We start from the raw sequence: 21,803 nt of genomic DNA, 5'->3' as shown, positions 1-21,803 counted from the left end.
ACAGGGCTGGTCGTTGGGAACTGGTGGCCATTCGGGATTTGCTTTCAGACTGGGTGTCGCTTTCTGGGATATTGAACACTGGAGGAAGAGCACTTTTGGGGGCAGCCCGCATGGCTCGGTGGTTGAACGCTGCCTTTAGTCCATCCAGGGCGTGATTCTGGGGTCTCAGGATCGAGTCCCGCATCGGGCTCCCTGCATGGAGCCTGCTCCTCCTCTGTCTGTGTCTCGGCCTCTCTGGGTCTCTCATGAATAAATAAAAAAAATCTTTTTTTTTTTTTTTTTTTAAAGAGTACTTTTGGAAGGGGGATAGTTATCTCAAGAGTTGAATTCTGGTCCCTGAGACGTTTATTAGGATAATGAAATAGAGATTTCTACAAGCACAGGGAGGTCAAGGCCAAGGATAGAATTTGCCAGTGATGCATCTAGAGAGAGCAGCTAAAGGCGTGAGACTGCAGAGGTCCCCCCTTGGCTGGGTGTGCGTTTGCAAAGAGGTCCAAGGCCCGAGGCCCGAGACATGCCAACACCTAGAGAAGGGGAGGAGGAAGAGAATTAGCAAAGGAGGTGGTGAATTAGAGGAAAAGCAGGAGGGTGTGGTATCCTGGATTCAAGAAGCGGAGTCTCCTCATGGCCATAATCACCGTATGGAGAGTGTCCTTTGAGGTTTTTGGTTTCTATTCATATATATATACACATGCACATTTGTGTGTCTTAAAAATTAGGAATAGGATCATAGGCACACATAAAATGAGCTGTGAAGTAGAAGAGAGAACTATTTCAAGGTTGGCTGTCAAGGAAGAGCAGAGAGGAGCGGCCGGGCAGGCTGAATAATGGGCTTGGAGGTTCCTGGCCCCATAGTTGAGGCCGCTGTGTGTGCGGCCACCTGGGCGCTGGGCCTGTCGGCGGCAAACAGGATGGCTGTCGCGGGCGCTTGGGGTCCGCTCAGGGCGCAGACTGTCATCCTGGTGCGAGGGTGAGGCGTGCTGGCTGGGCCGTGGCCTCCGAGGGTGCCCTATGTGGGGACACCAGACCCCCACTCCGCGACCACTGGAGGGAGAGGCCGGCGTCCAGCTGGGAATCCGGACCCTGGCACGGCCCCCTGGTGGCGGGCTCTCCTCTCTGTTGCCCTGCTCCTCGGGATGCTCTCAGGCGGCAGGGGGCCCGCGTGCTTGACCCAGGCTGTCAGGTGTCGGGGGCAGGGGGGACGACACTTGGGGACAAAGAGCCAGCCAAGGCAATGCCCAGAGGGCGCCTGGGGGGCAGGAGAGGCAGAGGTGAGAGCAGGCTCGGCCTCCCCCGGGCTCGGGGCTGGGCTGTGAGGCTCCAGAGCCCGGGTGCAGCGGGGGGGCCAGGGCGCAGCAGGGGACCAGGGCGCAGCAGGGAGGTAGGATGCAGCTGGGAGGCAGGGTGCAGCTGGGGGGCCAGGGCGCAGCGGGGAGGCCAGGGTGCAGCAGGGGGTGGGGGGCAAGGTGCAGCTGGGGGCCAGGGTGCAGCCGGGAGCTGGGGCACAGCGGGGACCAGGCCGCCACCAGGGACCAGGGCACCGTGGCCTGACAGGCCCAGCAGTGCACGGTGCTGATGGCTTTGCCCCGAATACCACAGTGTCTCCAAAAGTGTTCGGCTGCCTGTGCCTTGGGGACTGTGGGGAGGGGGGCCCTTGAACCCCGAGACAGTGCTGCAGCCGCCCCCCACGCTGGTGCCCAGTGCCCAGGCCATCTCTCTCCCTCTCTCTCTCTCTCTGTGCCTTCAGGTCGCCCCCCTGTGGAGCCGAGCTCGGCCTCCCGGGTGCGGGGTCCAGGCTCCCCGAGGGGCCCTGAAGAGGAGGATCCCCATGTCACCTGCGCCCCTGGGCCCCGTGGATGCTGTCGGGCCAGGACTGTTTCAGGCTGTCCGGAGGCTCAAAGAACCTGTGCTCCTGGAAGCAAGTTCTCTTTTAGCAAAAACCAGGAATTCCATGGGGGAAGAAGGGGTGGGAGGGCGCCTGCAGCGAGCAAGACCGCGGGGGGCACAGGCCGCAGGCCCAAGGCCGCCTGCTCTCCACACGCGTCCTTCCTTTACTGCAACAGGCCTGAGCCCTACGAAGCGCCCTGACAGTGCTGAGTGTCCTGGGAGGAGAGCCGAGGGCCAGGTGAGCCCCCGGATAGGACGCTCCAGGAGGCTGCGGCCAGGTGAGCCCCCCAACAGGACGCTCCAGGAGGCTGCGGCCTGGCAAGGACGCGGTTGTCAAAGGACTGAGGAGTGTTCCCTGCTCCTCACATCAGCCTAGGAAGGGGACACGGACTCTGGAGGAAGGAGGCCGGGCACCAGGGGTCCTCGCGCGGCCTGCCAACCCCTAAGTTCCAGGTTCCCTCAGGTTCTGGTCACGTTTTATGAGACGCACCTTGACCTCATTGCATCGCCTTCTGACACACACTTGCTCCAAAAAGAGGTCGTGGACTCGAGGCTGACGCGGTGGCGGGGAGCCGCCGTCCTCATCCGGCCGCGCTGCGGGGGACAGTCAGCACCGGGCCCTACGCTCGGCTCTGCGTCCCGCGGCCAGGGAGGAGGCTGCCGGGACACTCAGCCCATCCGACTCCAGAGGGAACCCTTACAGCTCGACACTTTGGAAAAAAATCTCATTAAACTTTGAAGAACCTCACTTTCTCTGCACCTCCAAATTCTTAGAGAAGTAGCTTTAATTCCAACATAGAAGACGTCTGGAGGATGGCTATGCCTGTGGCATTCACGGTTCGTGTTTACGCCGAATACAACCAGGAGGCTGGCAAAGCTCACTCAGGAAGCTGCTTAGACTGAACGTACTTTTTTTGTTTAAAGATTTAATTTATTTATTCATGAGACACACAGAGAGAGGCAGAGACACAGGCAGAGGGAGAAGCAGGCTCCATACAGGGAGCCCGACGTGGGACTCGATCCCGGGACCCCGGGGTCACGCCCCTGGCCGAAGGCAGATGCTCAACCGCTGAGCCCCCCGGGGGACCTCCCGATTGAAAGTACTTCTGAAGCAGGTAATCATTACTTAAATCTGATTGATATGAGGCTATTGGACAATATGGGACATTTTTATTGTTGCTTATTTAGTCTATGTAACATATGGAAATTGTTGGTTCTGTTAGAATTATGAAGAATTACAAAGTAGGGTTTCTTTTTTCTTTATTCCCCCCTTTATGTTATAATTGTGTGGTTAAAGTAATGGCATTTGAGGAATAAAATCGTGAACGTTTCCTTAAAGATGACAGAAGGATTTGAAAATTCATTACTGGAAAAGGGAAATGAGAGTTTGTAAGTCGTCTGGTTGTCTAGGATTCCCCTGAATTTAGCTCTGGGATAGTTTTAAGTACCTGGTGCATATTGTCCTAGGATAATGAAATGCATTCATCTTGTTCATCTCGGTCAATAAATGTGGTCGTAATGATGGGAACTGTTTATATCAAAAGAAAAAGTGTAACACTATACGCTTTTATTTTTCTGAAACCCAAATATTTCCGTCTTTTAAAATACGGTATTCATTGTCGTTTGAATTGCACTTTTTTTTTTTTAAAGATTTTATTTATTTATTCATGAGAGAGAGAGAGAGAGAGAAGCAGAGACCCAGGCAGAGAGAGAAGCAGGCTCCATGCAGGGAGCCCGACGTGGGCCTCGATTCCGGGACCCCGGGGTCACGCCCTGAGCCGAAGGCAGATGCTCAACCACTGAGCCACCATTCAGGGACCCTGGGGGGCTTCAGGTCAGCCCCCTACCAATTCAGGGACCATTCAGGCGTCCCTGAATTACAGTTTTTATCACGAGAATCTGCTGCTTATATCAAGTGCCCAGTAAGATGTCTTTCAATTAAAAAGGTGCCTCGTTTTTGTTTTGCTCCTAGGAGTTTGTCTCAGTCTGGGTCCGTTCAGGAGGGAGAAGGCACACGGTAATTTGAACAAGGAAAGTTCAAAGAATTGTTAACCGTAATAAGGGGTTGGGATAATGAGGGACTGGCTAGTATGAAATAAAGAGACCTCTAAAAAAATAACCGGAATCGCGGTTTAGATAAAGCACCCGTGGAAGAGTCCCCCACCTCCCATGCCAGGATGGAGCCCTTTCTGGAGGGTTTATGCCAGGGGATCTTGCTGGAAATCCATCCTCGAGGTTGCTGGAGGGAACTATTCAGAGGAAGGAAGTGTCTTAGCACACCACAAAATGCATGGGGCGTCGCTGGGGGAGCTGCCAGGGGCTGGGTGCTGCGTGCTGCGTGCTGCTGGCCCCTTGCTCTCCCGGGTCCTGGGTGCTGGGGCTGGACTCTGGAGCTGCTGCTCACGCTTCGTGAGCCTAATGTTGGGGAGGCTGCTCATGCTGCAGAAGCTGGGTCCCCGGAGAAGCTTCCTCTGCGGGAAACCCGGATCCCTAATAGCCTAATAGCCAGCTCCGCGCTGGCTCAAAGCAGGGACAAGACTCTCCTCCCGGCGGCAGGTGTCCCCCCAGTGCCCTCTACTGAGAGGACTTAACATCCCAGATCCGTATGCACAGAGTAGGCACGTAGGATGGGCTTAGATTAGCAACAGCCGATAAACCGATAACTGACAGTTTGATTTGATACCTACTGAGCCTTTAATTATTATCAGAAATTTGACACTAACAGAAAAGTCTTTAAACAAAGAGCTAGACCAGAAAAATGACGCTCATTCTATTATCCAATAGACGCTGATTCACGAGTATGGATACAGCATCTTCTGCTGGAGTTTATGGATTTCAGATGTTTTTTGTTTTTTGTTTTTTGTTTTTTTTTTACCTATTGCTGTGCATTCTAGAGCTTGTCTAACAGGATTTCCCTTATAATATGCTCCTTGTATAATCCATCTCTTTCTTTAGTAACAACTGACATTTTTTAAAAAAATGACTTAAATTAGAATTTATTTTTGAGGGTTGCCGATACCCAGGCTGATGATGCCGATTCCATCCTGGTGTCAGGCCTGAACCCTGTTGTATGAGTCTGCCACTTGGAGAAAAACCTACCATTTAGTCTGATAATAAGTTGGTACTTTTCAGAGAGGCTGCACCATAGTGAAGGGGGCCATCATCCAGGTGAAAAAAAAAGAAGACGGAGGAACGAGCTTCAGATCAAGACAGACAAAGAAGTAGAGTGGAAGAAAGGGTTCCAAGGCATTTGGGTAAGAAATGCATCCAGAAATTCTCGTTGAGCTTGTCCTCTGGGACAACTGTCATGCAGTGTTCTGGAGACAATGGTGGGACAAAGGACGGAAGCGTCACGGATTTTCTAGAAGTCCCTGCTTAGTCTGCTAGAGAAGGCAAGCAAGCCCCTACCTCAGTGCTTGCTGCAGAAGTAGCTGGGGTCCCGTGAAGGGACTGTCAGTGTTTACCTAGGGCATGTCCATCATTTTCAAATTATTAGCATAGTTTTCATAGAAAAAGATAGTGAGCATGTGTCACAGTTTTATTTGCCTTATTGAGGAGTAAACTAGTAGAATCACAATCCTGGCTGTAAAAGAACATGAGAAACGGGATTTAAAAATCAGTAGGCAGAAGCATTGTTCATAAAGACTGCTAAAATAGAAACAAAGCTGATCAATGTCCAATAGTGCTATAATACCGTGGTTTGGGGGGTCGTTTTCTCTGCTAGACAGAAAAAAATCATCCCGCTTTATCATGTTTTTTAGGAGTTAAAATTCTAACTGTACTGAGTTGTAAAATGTCAGGGCCCCAAACAATTGTGATATTAAGTGAAATGAAGTTACATACCTCAAAGGAGATGACCCACTAGTGGGCTTACTGGAGCATGTCTAACAAGGCATTAGAAGGTCCCAGAATTCTTTTTTGCCTTATTTCTGTGTTTTGAGTAATTCTCTTTAACCAGGGTCAGAAGCAGCTTCCCAGAGGTTATGAGCTGATGGGGGGGGGGGGGGGTGGTGTTAGCCTGGTGAAGGGATGGGGAGGGAGCGTAGAACAGCACTTGGTTTGGTAGATGAATGCCAAGTTTAGGGATGGATGAATTTTTTTTAAAAAATTTTTTTTAGGGATGGATGAATTTTGACAGCTTAGTTTTTATAATTTTTATTTGACGGGCAGGATTCCTTGATTCATCAATAAGAAAGCCACCCATACAAGGGTGTAGAGGGAAGAAAACATCTAATTTCCTTTGTGAATCTCTCCATATTCACCACCATGTTGGTGACACTGTATAGATTTTTCCAAAGACAGTGATTTAAGAAACTTAACCTATCCTGCCTAGATGTCCTTACTGTAGGACCCTTTGCTGGTGTAAATGCTGGTCTAGGAAAATACACACTCAACTCCGGGAGGCTCTCTTCTGCGTTCTTCACCAACCCCTCTCTTTCATCTTTTACTTCTTCCAAACTGAGTGATTCTGGGAGAGTTCCTAACCCTTCTCGCTTCTGTGTGCATAACCGTAACCGGAAAACTGTACCTATTTTCACGGGGTTATTGTGAGTTTTAGAAATCATAAAAGGTAGGAAGTGTTCAGAGCTAGTAGTCATTATTCTTAAGAACTTAGCCAAGGAGAGCTCCCTCTGCTCGGAGCGCCTCATCTCAGGGGCGGCACCAACACGTTACTCCAGCTAGAAAACCAAGAGTTCTTTTCCACCTCTTCCTCTTCTCTCTATTACCTTAGATGAGGCTCATGTCATTTCTTGCCTGGTTTGGTGGGTTGAAGAGTGTTCCCTCCAAATTCAGGTCTACCTGGAGCTTATTTGGAAACAGGGTCTTTGCAGACGTGATTTGCTAAGATGATGTCATGCTAGGTTGGAGTGAGGCCTTAACCCAGGAGCTGGTGTCCTTATAAGAAAGGGAGGGGACACTGAGCCTCAGAGGAGAAAGGGTTAAAGGGGGTGGGCTGATGGGCTGTGAGCCAAGGAATGCCGAGGGTGACTGGGAACCTCCCGGAGCTGAAAGAGGAAGATTCTTCCCTGGAGTCTCCAGATGGAGCAGGGTCTGGCCAAGCCGCAGCCTTAGACTTCCGGCCTCCGGAACCCTGAAAGAAGTTTCCGTCGTTTTAAGCCACCAACTTTGTGGTGTTTTGACAGCAGTTCTAGGAAACCGATACACATGGCTTTCTTTCAAAAAAGTTCTTTTCAAAACAGCTGCCGGGAGCCTCCGATCCGATCCTTGCTGTTGGTTTTGCGTGTGGGACCCTGTTGTATGCTCTGTACCCCCCTCTCGTGACTGCATTTCATGGTACATTTTGTTTGTGGGTTTCCCGTATCCTTTTCCTACTATGTGGTCTCCTCCAGGCCAGGAATTTCATCTATTTCTACTTGATTCATTCTCTGTTTTTAGCGCTGTGAGCCTGGCACATAGTAGACATTCCACAAATACTTACGAGGTATATGAACAATGTTTGAGCTCCCCACAGAATCTATACAGGGCTTTGTACTGAAATGAGCATCCCCTAAATGTGTGCTTATTGGTCCAGGCATTTGTCTATACAGTCTTCCCACTTGCCGGCATCATAATACTGATATTTATCTCTTACCCCTTGAGAGCAAGCCCTCAGTTCCTACTTACAGGATCTCCTTCAATGTAGGGAACTCTGGCAAGACAACCTCAAGCAACGAGAAATTTCTCTCTTTTATATTCTTCTCATGCGGGTTGCTCAGTAATGGCTCAGGGCAGGAAGGCCCTGAGCACATTCCCTGAGAGGGCCCGGGATGGTTCTTCCCATTTGTCCAGTTCCTGACTGGGTTTCACTAGTGAGCCAAGAAGTCCCTGGTGATTTAATGAGATGGTTATGAAGATTTGCTAGTTGTCTACTCTTGCATCTGGTTATTGGAGATAACCAGGAGGTCGGGGAGGGGGGGCTTCTCAATGTGTATAAGCAGTTTGTCCATTAATGCTCGAGATAGTCAAACATTTACCAGTAGAAGATACCACATGGCATATGTACGTGTGTCAAGAACGTCCCGCAATACCGAGAAAACTAATAGGAGTAGAGCCCCCTTTTGATTTCCTAAGAAATTTAATGTTGGAGGAAATTAATCTAACAAATATTTTACAGATTCAGATATTACAAGAGTATTAACATAAAGAGTAGGGTCTTTCAGGGGGTGGATGGGAAGATGGATAAAGAATATAAAAAAGGCTTTTTTTGTTGTGATGGGAGAAATCTGTTTATTTTTTTATTTTTATTTTTTATTTTTGAGAAATCTGTTTAAAATAGTATGTGATTTCAGGGAAGGAATAAAAAAATAAAATTTAAAAGGGGTAGCATTTTGAGGGGTATGTGTGAATGTTGGGAAGAATAACTGGCTCCAGAAGAAGGTGGATTTTTATAGGTTAACTGTTTAAAGTATATAACAAGTATCAGCCAAAGGAGACAGCTTACCCTCCTTCTTTCTACTTGGCAAGGTGCCTCTTTGAGTGAAAAATTCTGCAATTTCCTGCTCTTTCTCTCTAAATGACCAAGCATCTTGAGGTCTATCTCCATACCAGCCCTTGCGTTTGTTTCCTCTCCTCCATTCTTTTTTTTTTTTTTTTTTTAATTTTTTTTATTTATTTATGATAGTCACAGAGAGAGAGAGAGAGGCAGAGACACAGGCAGAGGGAGAAGCAGGCTCCATGCACCGGGAGCCCGATGTGGGATTCGATCCCAGGTCTCCAGGATCGCGCCCTGGGCCAAAGGCAGGCGCTAAACCGCTGCGCCACCCAGGGATCCCCCTCTCCTCCATTCTTTATGCCACCGCCTTTGCTTTTGCTTCGGGCCTTTATAAATAATAAGAGGAGCGTGGTAAGGAAGGTGCTGCTTGTTGTTCTCTTGTTAAAGGATGGGAAAGAGAGGCGGTCTCCCCGGATGTACAGAGGTAGAGCTGAAGCAGGGTTCACGGTTTCACTGCGTAATCCTGCGACACAGGATATCAGAATCGTGTCTTCATGTTTTTCATCTCTGGGGGAAGAGGGAGTGATTTTTTTGGGGTGATTTTTGTGACAATAGGTGACTCTACCTGTTGATCCCCTAAAGGCCGAGTCCGCCTTTGTGTTAAAGGCACACTTGACTCTAGCTTTCCTCCCTGGGATGACTTGGCCCAGGTTAGAGTAGATTCTTGGAGTTTTCAGCTTCCACCTGATTGTTTGGCTGCCAGCAGGGCAGGGCTGGGCAGTGGGGCGTCCGTGCAGTTCGCTGTATGTCAGGCAGGCCCCAGGACACTGCTCTCGGCCCTTGTAGGTGCTCTCCTAGGTTCTATCAGAATGCAGTGTAAGGTGAGATTACATTCTATTTCAATATCTAAATGAACGACTCCCATCGTTATTTTTAGCCACCGTGAGGCCTTTAGTCCCTGGGGTCCTCCCTCTTTCCAGTTCTAGAAGCCCCGGGGATGCACACCCAGCAGAAAGGTTGGGGCGAAGGAGAGAAGCCTGGTGAGCCCGCTGTTTGTCCCGGGAGCCATCCTGCTGCGCCGTTCCAGGGAACCGTGTAAACTGAGGCAGGCTCATATCTCCAGAAACGGAGCCTATTTGGGAGCAGCGGGGCAGCCCGGTGGGTTGGGGAGCGCGGTGCCCGCCGAGGGGCCGCGAGGGGGGAGGGGCGGCTGGCGGCCCGCAGCACCTGGACTTGGGGGGTCTATGGGCCTGGGGGGATGCGCTTCGGGGGGCAGATGGGCCTGGGGGGGCGGGGGGGCAGATGGGCCTGGGGGGGTGCTGGTGGGCAGTGGGGGGCACGGGCCTGGGGGGCGTGGACGGGCCTGGGGGGGCGGTGCTATGGGCCTGGGGGTGCAGGGGGGCAGGGGGGTGCTATGGGCCTGGGGGTGCAGGTGGGCAGGAGGGGTGCTATGGGCCTGGGAGGGGCAGGTGGGCAGGGGTTGCTATGGGCCTGGGAGGGGCAGGTGGGCGGGGGGTGCTATGGGCCTGGGAGGGGCAGGTGGGCAGGAGGTGCTATGGGTCTGGGAGGGGCAGGTGGGTAGGGGGGTGCTATGGGCCTGGGAGGGGTAGGTGGGCAGGGGGGGGTGCTATGGGCCTGGGAGGGGCAGGTGGGTAGGGGGGTGCTATGGGCCTGGGAGGGGCAGGTGGGCAGGGGGCGTGCTATGGGCCTGGGAGGGGCAGGTGGGCAGGGGGGGTGCTATGGGCCTGGGAGGGGCAGGTGGGTAGGGGGGTGCTATGGGCCTGGGAGGGGCAAGTGGGTGGGGGGGCACGGGCCTGGGGGAGCGGACGGGCCTGGGGGGGCCTGGAGGGGGGACAGGCGGGGGAGAGGGGGCTGCGGGGCCTCTGCTCCGGGAAGCGGCTTGGGCAGAACCCGGGCAGGTCGGCGCTGCCTCTTGAGGGCTCCCCTGGCCCGACCCGTTCTAGGTGGTCGCCCTTCTCCCGAGGCTGCTCGCCGGCGTGGGGTGTGCATGGGGTGGGGGTGGGGGGGAGTAGTCTGCAGGTGAAGAAAGAAGACTCTGCCCGGCTGGGCCTGTGTGCAGGTGCGGGTGCGGGCGCGGAGCCCAGCGGTAGCGGAGCTGGGGAAGCCCCCTGCCCCCGGGGTGCGCATCCCTCTTCCCCCCTTCCTCCTCCCCCTTGGGGCCCCTCCCGAGCGCCTGCCCCCCCACCCCGTCCCGCAGCGCACCGTGGGGGCCTGGCACCTTGGCGGTGAAGGCGCCCTTGCAGGGGCCCTGGGTGCCGACTTCCCGGTTCCCCGCGCCCCCGGGCCGTCCCCGGGCCTGGATCCGGAGCGCCGCCGGGTGGAGCGCGGGCTGCGGAGACGCGGCTCCCTGGGGGCCCAGGTGCCAGAGGGGGAGTCGGGGGCCGCGGGGCGCCGTGCAGTGACCCCGGGGCGGGGCGGTTCCAGGTGGCCTCGGAGTGCCCGGCCCTGGCTCATCCCTCCCCGGCGCCCACCCCGGCGCCCCTGCCAGGTGCAGCAGCCCACGCTGTCCCGAGACCTGAGCTGCCGGGCGGGCGGGCCCTTGACCCGACCCGGTAACCTGCCAACAGACTCTCTGGGCCCCATTACATCCCAGGCGCCCTGGGAGAGGGGCAGGTCAACTCGGCCCGCCAGGTCAGGTCAGGTCAGGCCAGGTCAGGTCAGGTCAGGCCAGGTCGGGTCAGGTCAGGTCAGGCTGGGTCAGGTCAGGTCAGGCCAGGTCAGGTTGGGTCAGGCCAGGCCAGGCCAGGTCAGGCCAGGCCAGATCGGGTCAGGTCAGGTCAGGCTGGGTCAGGTCAGATCAGGCCAGGTCGGGTCAGCAGGCCAGGCCAGGCCGGGCTCAAGCCAGCCTGCAGATTGAGTGTTTAATCAGGACTGTAGGGGCTTTGCTGTTGAGCTTGGCTTTTAGTGAAGAATTCGAGGGGGTAGTGTTTTCCGGAGTTCGTGTTCTTCTGACACACTTGAGAGGATTTCTCAGGAGTGTAGACCAGTCTGGAATAACCAAGGTACTACTACCCTGAGAAGTTCCTTACGAGGGACCTTGGGGGGTTCACCCAGCATCTAGGAGATGGGGTTCAGTTGATACCCTGCCTCCCTTTCGCTTTTATTCACCTTTACTTCTTTCAGGAGTGCATTTTAAAAAATGATCTGTGACAGAGCCGTAAGAATTTTTGAACATAAATAACAAAGATATCTTTAAAGCATTTTGGCAGGAAATGCAGGCATATCCATATACTCATACATGGGAAAATCATTCAGGGAAAACAAGGCTTGCTTAATTAGGTATGTCTTTACTTGCCCTTGCTTTCTTTTTTAAGATGCCAATCATAACATTTTGTATAATCAATCATTATTTTTAAACAGAGTAATTTAATGTATGTGAATTATATGTAATAGTGTCTATGCCCCCCCTTTTCTTACTACCTGGTTCTGTGTCCTAGTCTTAAGAGTTTTTGTAACCTGTGTATGTGTTTTTCTTTCACTTTATCTCTCTCTTCCGTTCGGTCGTTCATCATCTTGTGCAATGACAAAAGCAACTCTAAGACATCGACTTGCTTTTAGAGAAATCCCCGTGCACCCTCCGAAATACAATAATAAATGATATGTAACAGTAGTTTGAAATAAAGGAGCTATTAAAACAGGGGTATCATGGATAGGGCAGCCAGATGTTCTGGAGGAAATGATGGTGATGCTACTTTGAATGATGGATGATGACACCTCCCATGATAGGAAATATCGTGAGGAACTGACTCTCGACTTGGCATTACCTGTCACCTTCCATTATGAAGAGGACGAAACTAATTCCCCTTCTACCCTGTAGGAAACACACAGCCACAGGTCATAGCGTGGAACTATTTACATCCAGATTTTTTTCCTGTTTTAGTCGGTTTGAGTTGGGAGACAGCTGCTCTGTGAACAGGCACTAGAGGGAGCCAGACCCCTGTGGATGAATTCTTGGTCCTTGCTGGATGGAGCAGTATCCTCGCCCACAAACTTTTGAATTTAGTGTTCATTTTAGTCCACAGACCTGGTTACATGTGTACCTGAAATTTAAAAACCACAGAATTTAGAGAGTCGACTGTTACACATTCAAAGGGACTTAAGGGACCTATTATCTAAATACAACCTATGGACCTTGTTTGGATCCTGATTCAAGAAACAAACCAGCTTTAAAAAGATCTTTGTGGGACAGCTAGGGAAATTTGAACAGGGACTAAGTATTATATCATGGAATTGTTGTTAATTTTATTAGGTGTGATAATGGTATCTTGGTGATGTTAAAAAGCCCTTTTTAAATGCCATTAAAGATACATATGGAAGAATTTTGCATGACATGATATGATGCCTATAATTCACTATAAAATATGAGAAAGAAAATGTGTGTATATGTATGTGTAGATGTAACAAGAGTGATGACATCTTGATAATTGCTGGGTCTGGGGTTCATTATACTATTTGTTCTACTTTTGTGAGTATTGGAAATTTCCCATCAAAAGTAAAAAAAAAAAAACACACACAGTATTTTCTTACAATTTATACTTATGGTTTAATTTGTGATCATCTACTGTTTATGTGTATTTCTTAGGTTACAAAGTCAGGTATCCAAGAAAATGTCATCTTTTCCCTCGAAGGGTAGCAGATTATGCTAGTCCAAAATGTGACAGTTGGAGTCCAGGACATTCCACCCCAAATGTGCTGTTACGGTGTATTGATTATTTTGAGCTGAAGGCACTTGAAAAACACCAAATGCAGGCAGAGGCTTTCTCTAGACTCTCCTATCTGCCCAAAGACACATTCTCCAAAAGGAACCCAGATTGTCATAAATCTCGCTGAGTTTCGTCAGCCAGGGACTATTGACTCTTGTCACAGGAGAGGAATTAGAAGTTATCATATTCAGATGGACTTTGTCACAAACTATCATCATACCTCCTATGTGTTCTGCTAAGGACTCATTTATCTTTCCTAAAAAGGATTTACTTTCCTCTAAAAGGGCTACATGCCTCCTCCCCGTTCCCGATTAATATGGTATTTAATCCTCGTTTCTGAGCCGTCTTGAGGAATTACTTTTTTCCTGGTGTTGGGCATGGATTCCACGTTAATAAACTTCTGTTTGTTTTTCCCTTGTTAATCTGTCTTTTATTACAAGGGTCTCAGCTAAGAACTCAGAAGGGTAGATGGAAAATTAATTTCCCTCACCTATGCCCCCGCCCCGTAATATAATCTCTATTTGAGTTTCTATTCCACTAGATATCTGAAACTAAATATCATTTAATTTAGAGCAATCTCACATTGCTGTAAGTTGGAAAGTTAATTCAAGATACTCTTAGTCAGTTCTGGGTTTTAGCACCGGCGTTGGCACAGCAGTGCAAGTAGTGAAAGCCGGTGAGTGAGAAGTAGTGGTGGTGAGGTGGGAACTGGTCCGTGGTTGTCGTGTCTGTGGTCGGATGCCTAGGAGGACGATGTTGATCTTTCCGGTCAGTTTGTCCCGCAAAGGACAGCCACGTTGCCTGATGCTCGGCGGCAAGCCTTCTCTTCTGCGTTGCCACCCCTCTCCTGCAGTGGGGGAAACATCCAGAGGTTTTCCTATCCTACTCTGGCTTTCTCAGCCCTGCCTATGCAGCCATTGCTGCTCTACTCCTGTGCCACATTTGTCATGGAAGGCCCTGGAGGGCTTCTCTGGAACACTTGCCACTTCCCTCTGCTGTGTTTGGTGACAAAGGCACAGGTGCCTTCTGCTTTCAAGTTCCTTTACAAATCTGGGCGCTTTGGGATATACTCAGAAGAGAGGGACATGACACAGGCCACCTTCTTAAGGAAATACCACGATATCAGGCATCCCTTCCTGAAGCCTGTTGTGTCTACATCTGAACTGGTGGGTGGGCAGGTAGGCACAGTAGGGACTCTTCTCTGATTGCTTATAGCATGAGCGTGCCCAAAGTCCTGCAGAACTCTGGATGCAGAGCAGGGTCAGGGTCAACGGGAAGTTGGAAGGAACATTTTCAATGATTAATATAATAAAATGTTATCCTGTTGAATAATTTATCTTTGTTTTTTAAAGATTTATTTATTAGAGAGAGAGAGAGGGTACACTTGAGGCGAGTGGGGAGAGGGGTAGAGGGAGAGAGAGAGAGAGAGAATATTTCAAGCAGATTCCCCCCTGAGCTCAGAGCTCGATCCTAGGACCCTGAGATTATGACCTGAGCAGAAATTAAGAGTTAGAGGCACAACGGACTCAGCCACCCACTTGGTTTTCATACTGAAATGAACTAGGGAAACAGTAGGTAAGTGGGGATCAAGAGTGTGGGTTCTGAGAGTAGATAGACCAGTGTGTTGTATTTTTGCCTCTGGGTTCTTTCTTTTCTTTCTTTCTTTCTTTCTTTCTTTCTTTCTTTCTTTCTTTCTTTCTTTCTTTCTTTCTTTCAGATTTTATTTATTTATTCATGATAGACATAGAGAGAGAGGCAGAAAAAGAAGCAGGCTCCATGGCGGGAGCCCGACGCAGGACTTGATCCCGGGACTCCAGGATGGCACCCTGGGTCAAAGGCAGGCGCTAAACCACTGAGCCACCCAGGGATCCCCAGCCTCTGGGTTCTTTAAGTGGGGATCGGGTACCTATTTGTTAAGGTTTTTAAATCTCAATTTTCTTTTTTTTTTAAAAAAAGATTTTATTTATTCATGAGAAACACACACACACACAGAGGCAGAGACCCAGCCAGAGGGAGAAGCAGGCTCCATGCAGGGAGCCCAAAATGGGACTCGATCCTGGGTCTCCAGGACCAGGCCCTGGGCTGAAGGCAGATGCTCCACCGCCGAGCCACCCGGGCTGCCCTCAGCCTCAATTTTCTTATGTATAAAGTGGAGGCAGTAATATCTAAAGTATCTGTGCATCTGTGTATGTGAAAGTACACAAAGAGAGTTGGGCCCGCCGTATAGAAGCAATAAAAGGCAGCCATTTTCAGGAAGAATAACAAAAGCGGGAAAAAGGCCCATTTGCAAATTTTCCAACTGGTTATTAGACCTTTCCCCTAGGACGTCCCAAGTATTAGGTCAGGTCTCATAGGACTTCATGGGCATTTGAGTGCAGCTCCGGGAAGCTGAAGTCACTGCAGCCAAGAATAGGTTCTCTCTCTGGTACTCACTCTTAGCTACGTAGAGCCTCAAGTCTTGTGGTATTTTTAAGAAACAACTGCTTAGCTTTCGTTCCCAGTGTGGCCCATCCTTTATGAACTGTCAGTGGAAAGGAAGCAGATGAAAGGAGGAATTCCAAGGGTATAATATCACCATGGCCTCATGAAACAAGGGGAAAGAAACCAAACAATTTATAGTGGACAAGCTTCCAGATGTTTATTGCCAAGACCTGCTGAGAGTAAAAAGAAAATGCAAACAAATGCCATGTCTCTGTCCTGCACTGTAAGAAAAAGCAAAGTTACTTTACTCAGCTTTAAAAAAAAATATTTTCCTTTTCTACCCTCCACTATGGCTTTGGTGTTCTGGGTAGGAGAGGAAGATAAATTGCTGCTCGATTTTCCTGGGAGTTTTGACAGTGATTCCATATTGAGCTGGCCTCTGATTCCTCTTTACTCTTAGACATTGGATTTCAATCCCTTCCGGAGAGATGTTCGGCTTTGTGATTAGCTTCCTTCCTGAGGTAATGTGGTGCTTGCTGGTGGTGAAGTGGCAAGAATTGACTTGGGGTAAGAAACTGCAGTCTCCCATACACACAGGCTCTCTGTCCAGGTATGATCTATTAATTAATCGTATGTGTCTATTAGGTTTTAATGCTTTACTGTGTGAAGTCAGTTCTGTGAAAAAAAATGTGACTTGTATTCCACAATCAGTTATTCTCACAGCGCTATTTAACACAAAGCTCTCCGATTCAGAGTGTTTTTAAAAAAGTATCCTTGTATTCATTCCTGTTGTGCCTGTAAGCCTTATGATGGGTCCATCCAAATAATCCATATAAGCCCTCCATCTGAAGACCTTGAACACCATAAGATCTGCAAAATCACTTTTGCCATATAAAACAGCATATTCACGAGTTTCAGGGATTAGGGTATGGATGTCTTTGGGGTCCGTTACTCTAACATATCCTACCCTCTGTTTCATGATGATTTACTTTTGTCCAGATGTAAAATACGTTCATTCCCATTCCAACACCTCAAAAAGTATCAGCCCAGTTTAGTATTAAATGAAAGTCCCAGATCTCATCAGCTCTAAAGTCCCACAACTCATCAGGTATGGGTGAGGCTCTGGGTGATTCCGAGGCTCAATTTGTCTCCATCTGTGAACCTGTGGAACTCAAGAAACAAGTTGTCAGCTCCCTAAGTACAACGATAGGATAAACACAAGATGAAAGACATAGATGTTCTAATTCAAAAGGTGAGAAAATAGAAAGAGTGAAGAAGTCACTGGTCCTTCAAGACCCAGCAGGGCAAACATTAAATTTCAAGGCCTGTGAACAAACTTCTGTGGTTCATAGCTTCACCCCCTGGGCTAGAAGCTATGGCCTTGGTCATCCTTCTGTCTTTATGAAGGAGAGCAGGTGTTTGCAGATGTGAAGTTTTATCAGTCTATTTCCTGCTTGGAGAATTTTGGGAATCTGGCAGCTCTCTTTCATTTCATCTTCTCTGCATCCCCTTTAATTCAAGCTGCCAGGGTTTCTACTGCTTAATATTCTCAAAAACCTTGTGGATCTCCCATGTATGTCATGGGGATTTACTCCATTAGATAGGAAGCTTCTTTGCAGATATTTCTTGGATAACTCAACCTCTGATCCTCATTTCTGACTTGTGCTGAGATTATTGAGAGGACCCATGAGTTATGTACCTAATCTATTCAGAGAACTCCCGGGACTGAATGCTTGGACTTTCTGAGCACTCTGAAGGTTGTTCAGCCACACCCTCTGCTTTCTCTCCAGAGCATGATTTCCTAATAAGTGAATCTCCTGATTTTACTGTCTTTTGATATATGGATAGGTTCAGAGTTTTTCAAATCATCTAGTCCTGGTTTCTCTGGCTGAATGATTCTTCCTTTAACCTCTTTCCTCTAGCACTTTATTATAAGCACTCAGAAGAAACCCGGCCTCACCTTCAGCACTTTGCTTGGAAATCTCAGCCTTATATCCAAGCTCATCATTTATCAGTTTGCTTTGTAGATAACTGTAGGATACAGTTCGTTTACGCTTTTTGTCACTATATCTATACAAGGATCTGCTTTCCTCTAGTTCCCAGTGGTATGTTCCTATTTCCTTAGCGGTACTTTTGATGTCCATATTTCTACCAACAGTCTCTTTATGACAACTTAGATATTCTCTGAGACTATATATATATATATATATATATATATATATATATATATATATATATCTGTGCGTGGTTGCCCCCTGCTCCTTCTGGGACTTCAGTAACAGAATCATTAACATCCGTATTTCTACAGTCTGTAGGCAATCTAGGCTTTTTTTTTTTTTACCATGCTCCTCAAAAGTCGTCAAGCCTCTGTCCATTGCCCAGTTCTAAAGGCACTCCCACATTTTCAGAGTTTTGTTTTTCGTTTTTTCCAGCTGCGCTTTATTTCTAGGTACCAGAATTTTCATCCATTTCCTAGTGTAACAAATCGTCAAAAACCTAGCGACTTAAAGCAACACAAATTTGTTACCTTATAGTCTGGAGGTGAATATGAAATCTGTCTCATGGGCTAAAATGAAGAATCAGCAGGGCTGCATTTCTTCTGTGCTTTTGGAGATAATTTATTCCTTAATTTTTCCAGCTTCTAAAGGCTTCCCATATTCCTTAGTTTTTACCTCTCTTCCTGTAATCACACTGCTCTAACCTCAGCTTCCATTGTCACATCTTCTGTGACTCTGACTCTTTGACTCTATTCTTTCACTTATAAGGATCCTTATGATTACACTGATCCCACCTATATAATTTAGGACAGTCTCTCTACCTTAAATGCTTAAATTAATCACATCTGCAGAGTCCCTTTTGCCAAGTAAGGTAACCTATTCACACGTGCTGAGGACTAGAATGTGGACTTCTCTGGGGGACTATTATTTTGCTCATCATAGCATCTTAACTGTCTCAGGTTGCATTCTCTGGAATCAGGGACTGAGAGTCCGGTTGAGATGCAAAGATTTTAGGGATTAACACCTGAGGAAGGAAGCAAGAATGGGCAAAGAAAAAGTTGGATTTTGATGTGGGTCTGATAAAACCTTGCCCAACTCAAGGCCAGTTGCTATCAAAGTTGTCTTGTATTGAGCCAGAATGTTACCCCCACCTTGTTCGTTCACCGAATAGACATTGCCTACAGTGAAGGAGCTTTCTGCAGCTGAGGCAGACTCTGAAAGAGCCAACCCTTGGAGACTGTCTGCTGGTCACTAGGGGAAGTTCTTCCTTGAAGGGTACCCTGGATCATGCATCTTCATGTTTATCACGTGTATTGGGTCATCGTGAATGTGTAAGAGATTAGAAGGTAGGTATGTAGTTCCTGCAACCTTTGAGTATTGAGTTGGAAGCTTCTCCTGGACCAGCTCTCAAGTCCTGGGGCAGTAGTGGTTCAACTATTATAGTATTTAGGGTAGCCATTTAGCTTAGGAAAGAACTCATTTGGGCTCCAGGGACCAATGGCCATAATGGAAGTTTCCCTCTATACTTAGAGCATTCCTTCTGGAGGTTGTTGGGGAAAGTCTAGTTTATTCAACACCCAGATACAGTCTTCTGTCTCCATGCCAATAATTATTGTCATCACCTAATTTCATATTGCTATTATTTATTGAACCCTTACTCTGTACCAAGCACTGTGATAAGTATTTTACATGTAGCATCTCACTTAATCATTTCAATATGGCTGGGAACAGGTCAGGAACCAGATGTGGGTTAAGTAAAAGGGCATGAAAAATTTCAATTCTAGGCCCAGTGATCCTTCTTGGTATTGTTATATCACAGATCAGCAACAATAGACCTCTGGTCACCATCTTCTTTTGCCCAAGTCTTGAGACATAACTACAGTATGTTTAAAACATGGAATGGGGGGTCACTGAGATCAGTTGTTCGAGTTCTAGAACACTGACTACTTTGCCATTCCAACATTGACTCTGTCCTAATAAGTTCCACTGTTCTCTAGAAGGTGCTGAATGGTTTTTCATTCTTTTAAAATTTAGATTCAGGCTTCATTTTTGGTTGGGTTTGAGGCCAAATGGGAGGAGAGATATTGTCATGCTATTTGTATCATTAAATTCTGATTACCCAGTGAAAGTGACAGGTAAGACCATTAGTCTAGAAGCTATAGCCAAAGCAACCCTGCTAATTTTCTCTGACACTGAATGTTTTGGTGTGTTTTTTCCTATGCTCAGTATTTATGATGATCAGAAAAACAAGTCATGTCATATATAAAGATATTTGCAAACATGCTTACATTTTCTGTGTGATATGGTGTCTTTTTGAAGTTCTGGGCTCAGCTATGAAAATCTGTTCCACTCTTGTAGACTCGTGTAACTAAAATTTAGACTCTTTTTAAACTATGAGAGAGAGCTATCAAAGACAGCTTAAATCCTCTCATTTGTAATTTTGTACTTAAAATTTAAAGTCACATGTTTGAAGTCTCTTGCATGATTATAGTCTGCATGTATAATTTCTCTTCAGTGCTAGACACTTTTGAATTCTCTAAAATAATCTGTAACTTCCCAAGCATATTCATGTGAACAAGATCTTGAGTTCTAAATGTATATAGATTTTTATTTAGTTATTTTTAATTTAAATTCAATTAGCCAACATATAGTACATCATTCGTTTCAGATGCAGTGTTCAATAATTTATCAGTTGTGTATAAAACCCAGTTTTATATCGCATGCCCTCCTTAATGCCACATCGCATGCCCTCCTTAATGCCCATCACCCAGTTACCCCATCCCCCCAATCCACCTCCTCTCCAACAGCCCTCAATTTGTTTCCTACAGTTAAGTGTCTCATGGTTTTTCTCCCTCTCTGCTGACTTTCCATTCAGGTTTCCCTCCCTTATCCTGTGGTCCTCTGTTTCTTATATTCCACATATGAGTGAAACCATATGATAATTGTCTTTCTCAGGTTGACTTATTTCACTCAGCATAATACCCTCCAGTTCCATCCATGTTGATATAAATGGTAAGATTTCATCCTTTCTGATGGCGATGCCTAGTTGGTTTCTATCAGGATTTTGAGCTTTCTGGCAACAAGTAAACTTGAGATAATAGCTTTCATACAGAAATAGAATTCTCTGGCTATGTCATGAATGCAGTCCTTGAGAGAGAAGGGGGGCACAAATGATTACATGTATGTTTGATGGGACAAGACCTTGACAATTCTGTTAGTGGGTCTCCTCTACAATACACAGGAAAAGCCTTGCAACTAGCTTTCCTAAGTTGAGGCTTTCACTGTTTGCCCTGTATTAGTTTTGTATTGCTGGTATAACAAATTTCCAGCAATTTAGTGGCTTAAAATGATACAGATGTACTATAGCTCTGGAGATCAGAAGAAGCTCAGAATGTGTCTCACTGGGCAAAAACCCAATTCCTTGCCATTTCTGGGTTCTAGGGACTGCCTGCATCCCTTGGCCAACAGAGTCGTTTCAATCTATTATTCTTCTGTTAATGCAGATAAACAGTTATCTGGCTCAGACCCTCTTGCCTCCCTCTTTTTTTTTTTATTTTTTTTATTTTTTTCTTGCCTCCCTCTTAAAAAGGACCCCTCTGATTACATTAGGTCCTGCTGGATAATTCAGGGTAATTTCCTTAACATAATCACATACTCAAAGTTTCCTTTGCAGTGTATGGTATCATATGCACAGGTTCCAGGGATTTGGACATGGACTTTTTGGTGCGCAGTTATTCAACTTAGCATATACTCATTCATGTTGAGCTTTCCAACCAAATGGCTCCAGCTAGACCTCTTCAATGGCTTCCTATTTCTTCTCACATCAAATCCATATTTATTTATTTATTTATTTATTTATTTATTTATTTATTTATTTATTATTTTTTAAAAAGATGTTATTTATTTATTCATGAGAGACAGAGGCAGAGACACAGGCAGAGGGAGAAGCAGGCTCCCCGCAAGGAGCCTGTGCGGGACTCGATCCTGAATCCTGGGATCACACCCTGAGCCAAAGGCTGACGCTCAACCGCTGAGCCACCCGGGTGTCCCATTTGGAGTTTTCTTTTGTTGGTTCATGACTTTTAAAAACTTGCACTTAGAAGGTAATAAAATAGATCTCAACTTGGTATCTACCGAGTAAACAATAGAGGCTTCTGTATGGATCCATTCCATAACCCACTGTAAAACCATTTTTCCTCATTTTGAGGGCTTGGACACAGATAGTGGACCTTTCTCAAACTTTAAACAATAGACCATGTGGCCTTTTTGTGTTTACTTGCTGGTAATTGTTGATACATTTGATTGAATTTTACTTAAGGTGTAATTTCATTAAAATACTCC

General features: G+C 47.3%; 1 protein-coding gene across 4 annotated transcripts in view; it reads left to right on the top strand.

The window, feature by feature from the left end:
- The window catches only part of LOC106560064, a 41,978-nt gene that overhangs the window by 2,955 nt on the left and 17,220 nt on the right, over positions 1-21,803 (top strand). Inside the window, exons 2-4 of one of the 4 annotated variants that reach the window (XR_005374328.1) lie at positions 1,748-3,002; positions 5,020-5,141; positions 15,926-16,067. Coding sequence is in view for 1 of the 4 variants with exons in the window: in XM_038565190.1 (XP_038421118.1) it covers positions 1,748-2,263 (516 nt within the window). In the remaining 3 variants the exon portion in view is untranslated. Of the gene's footprint in view, positions 1-1,747; positions 3,231-5,019; positions 5,142-12,221; positions 13,415-15,925; positions 16,068-21,803 lie in introns of those variants that run through there. The other 3 variants (XR_005374327.1, XR_005374326.1, XM_038565190.1) reach the window with 3 other exon arrangements.

The sequence above is a fragment of the Canis lupus genome, chromosome 19 (assembly GCF_011100685.1).
Source record: "Canis lupus familiaris isolate Mischka breed German Shepherd chromosome 19, alternate assembly UU_Cfam_GSD_1.0, whole genome shotgun sequence".
Taxonomy (NCBI): Eukaryota; Metazoa; Chordata; class Mammalia; order Carnivora; family Canidae; genus Canis; species Canis lupus.
This window is presented reverse-complemented; position numbering and strand designations above follow the sequence as displayed.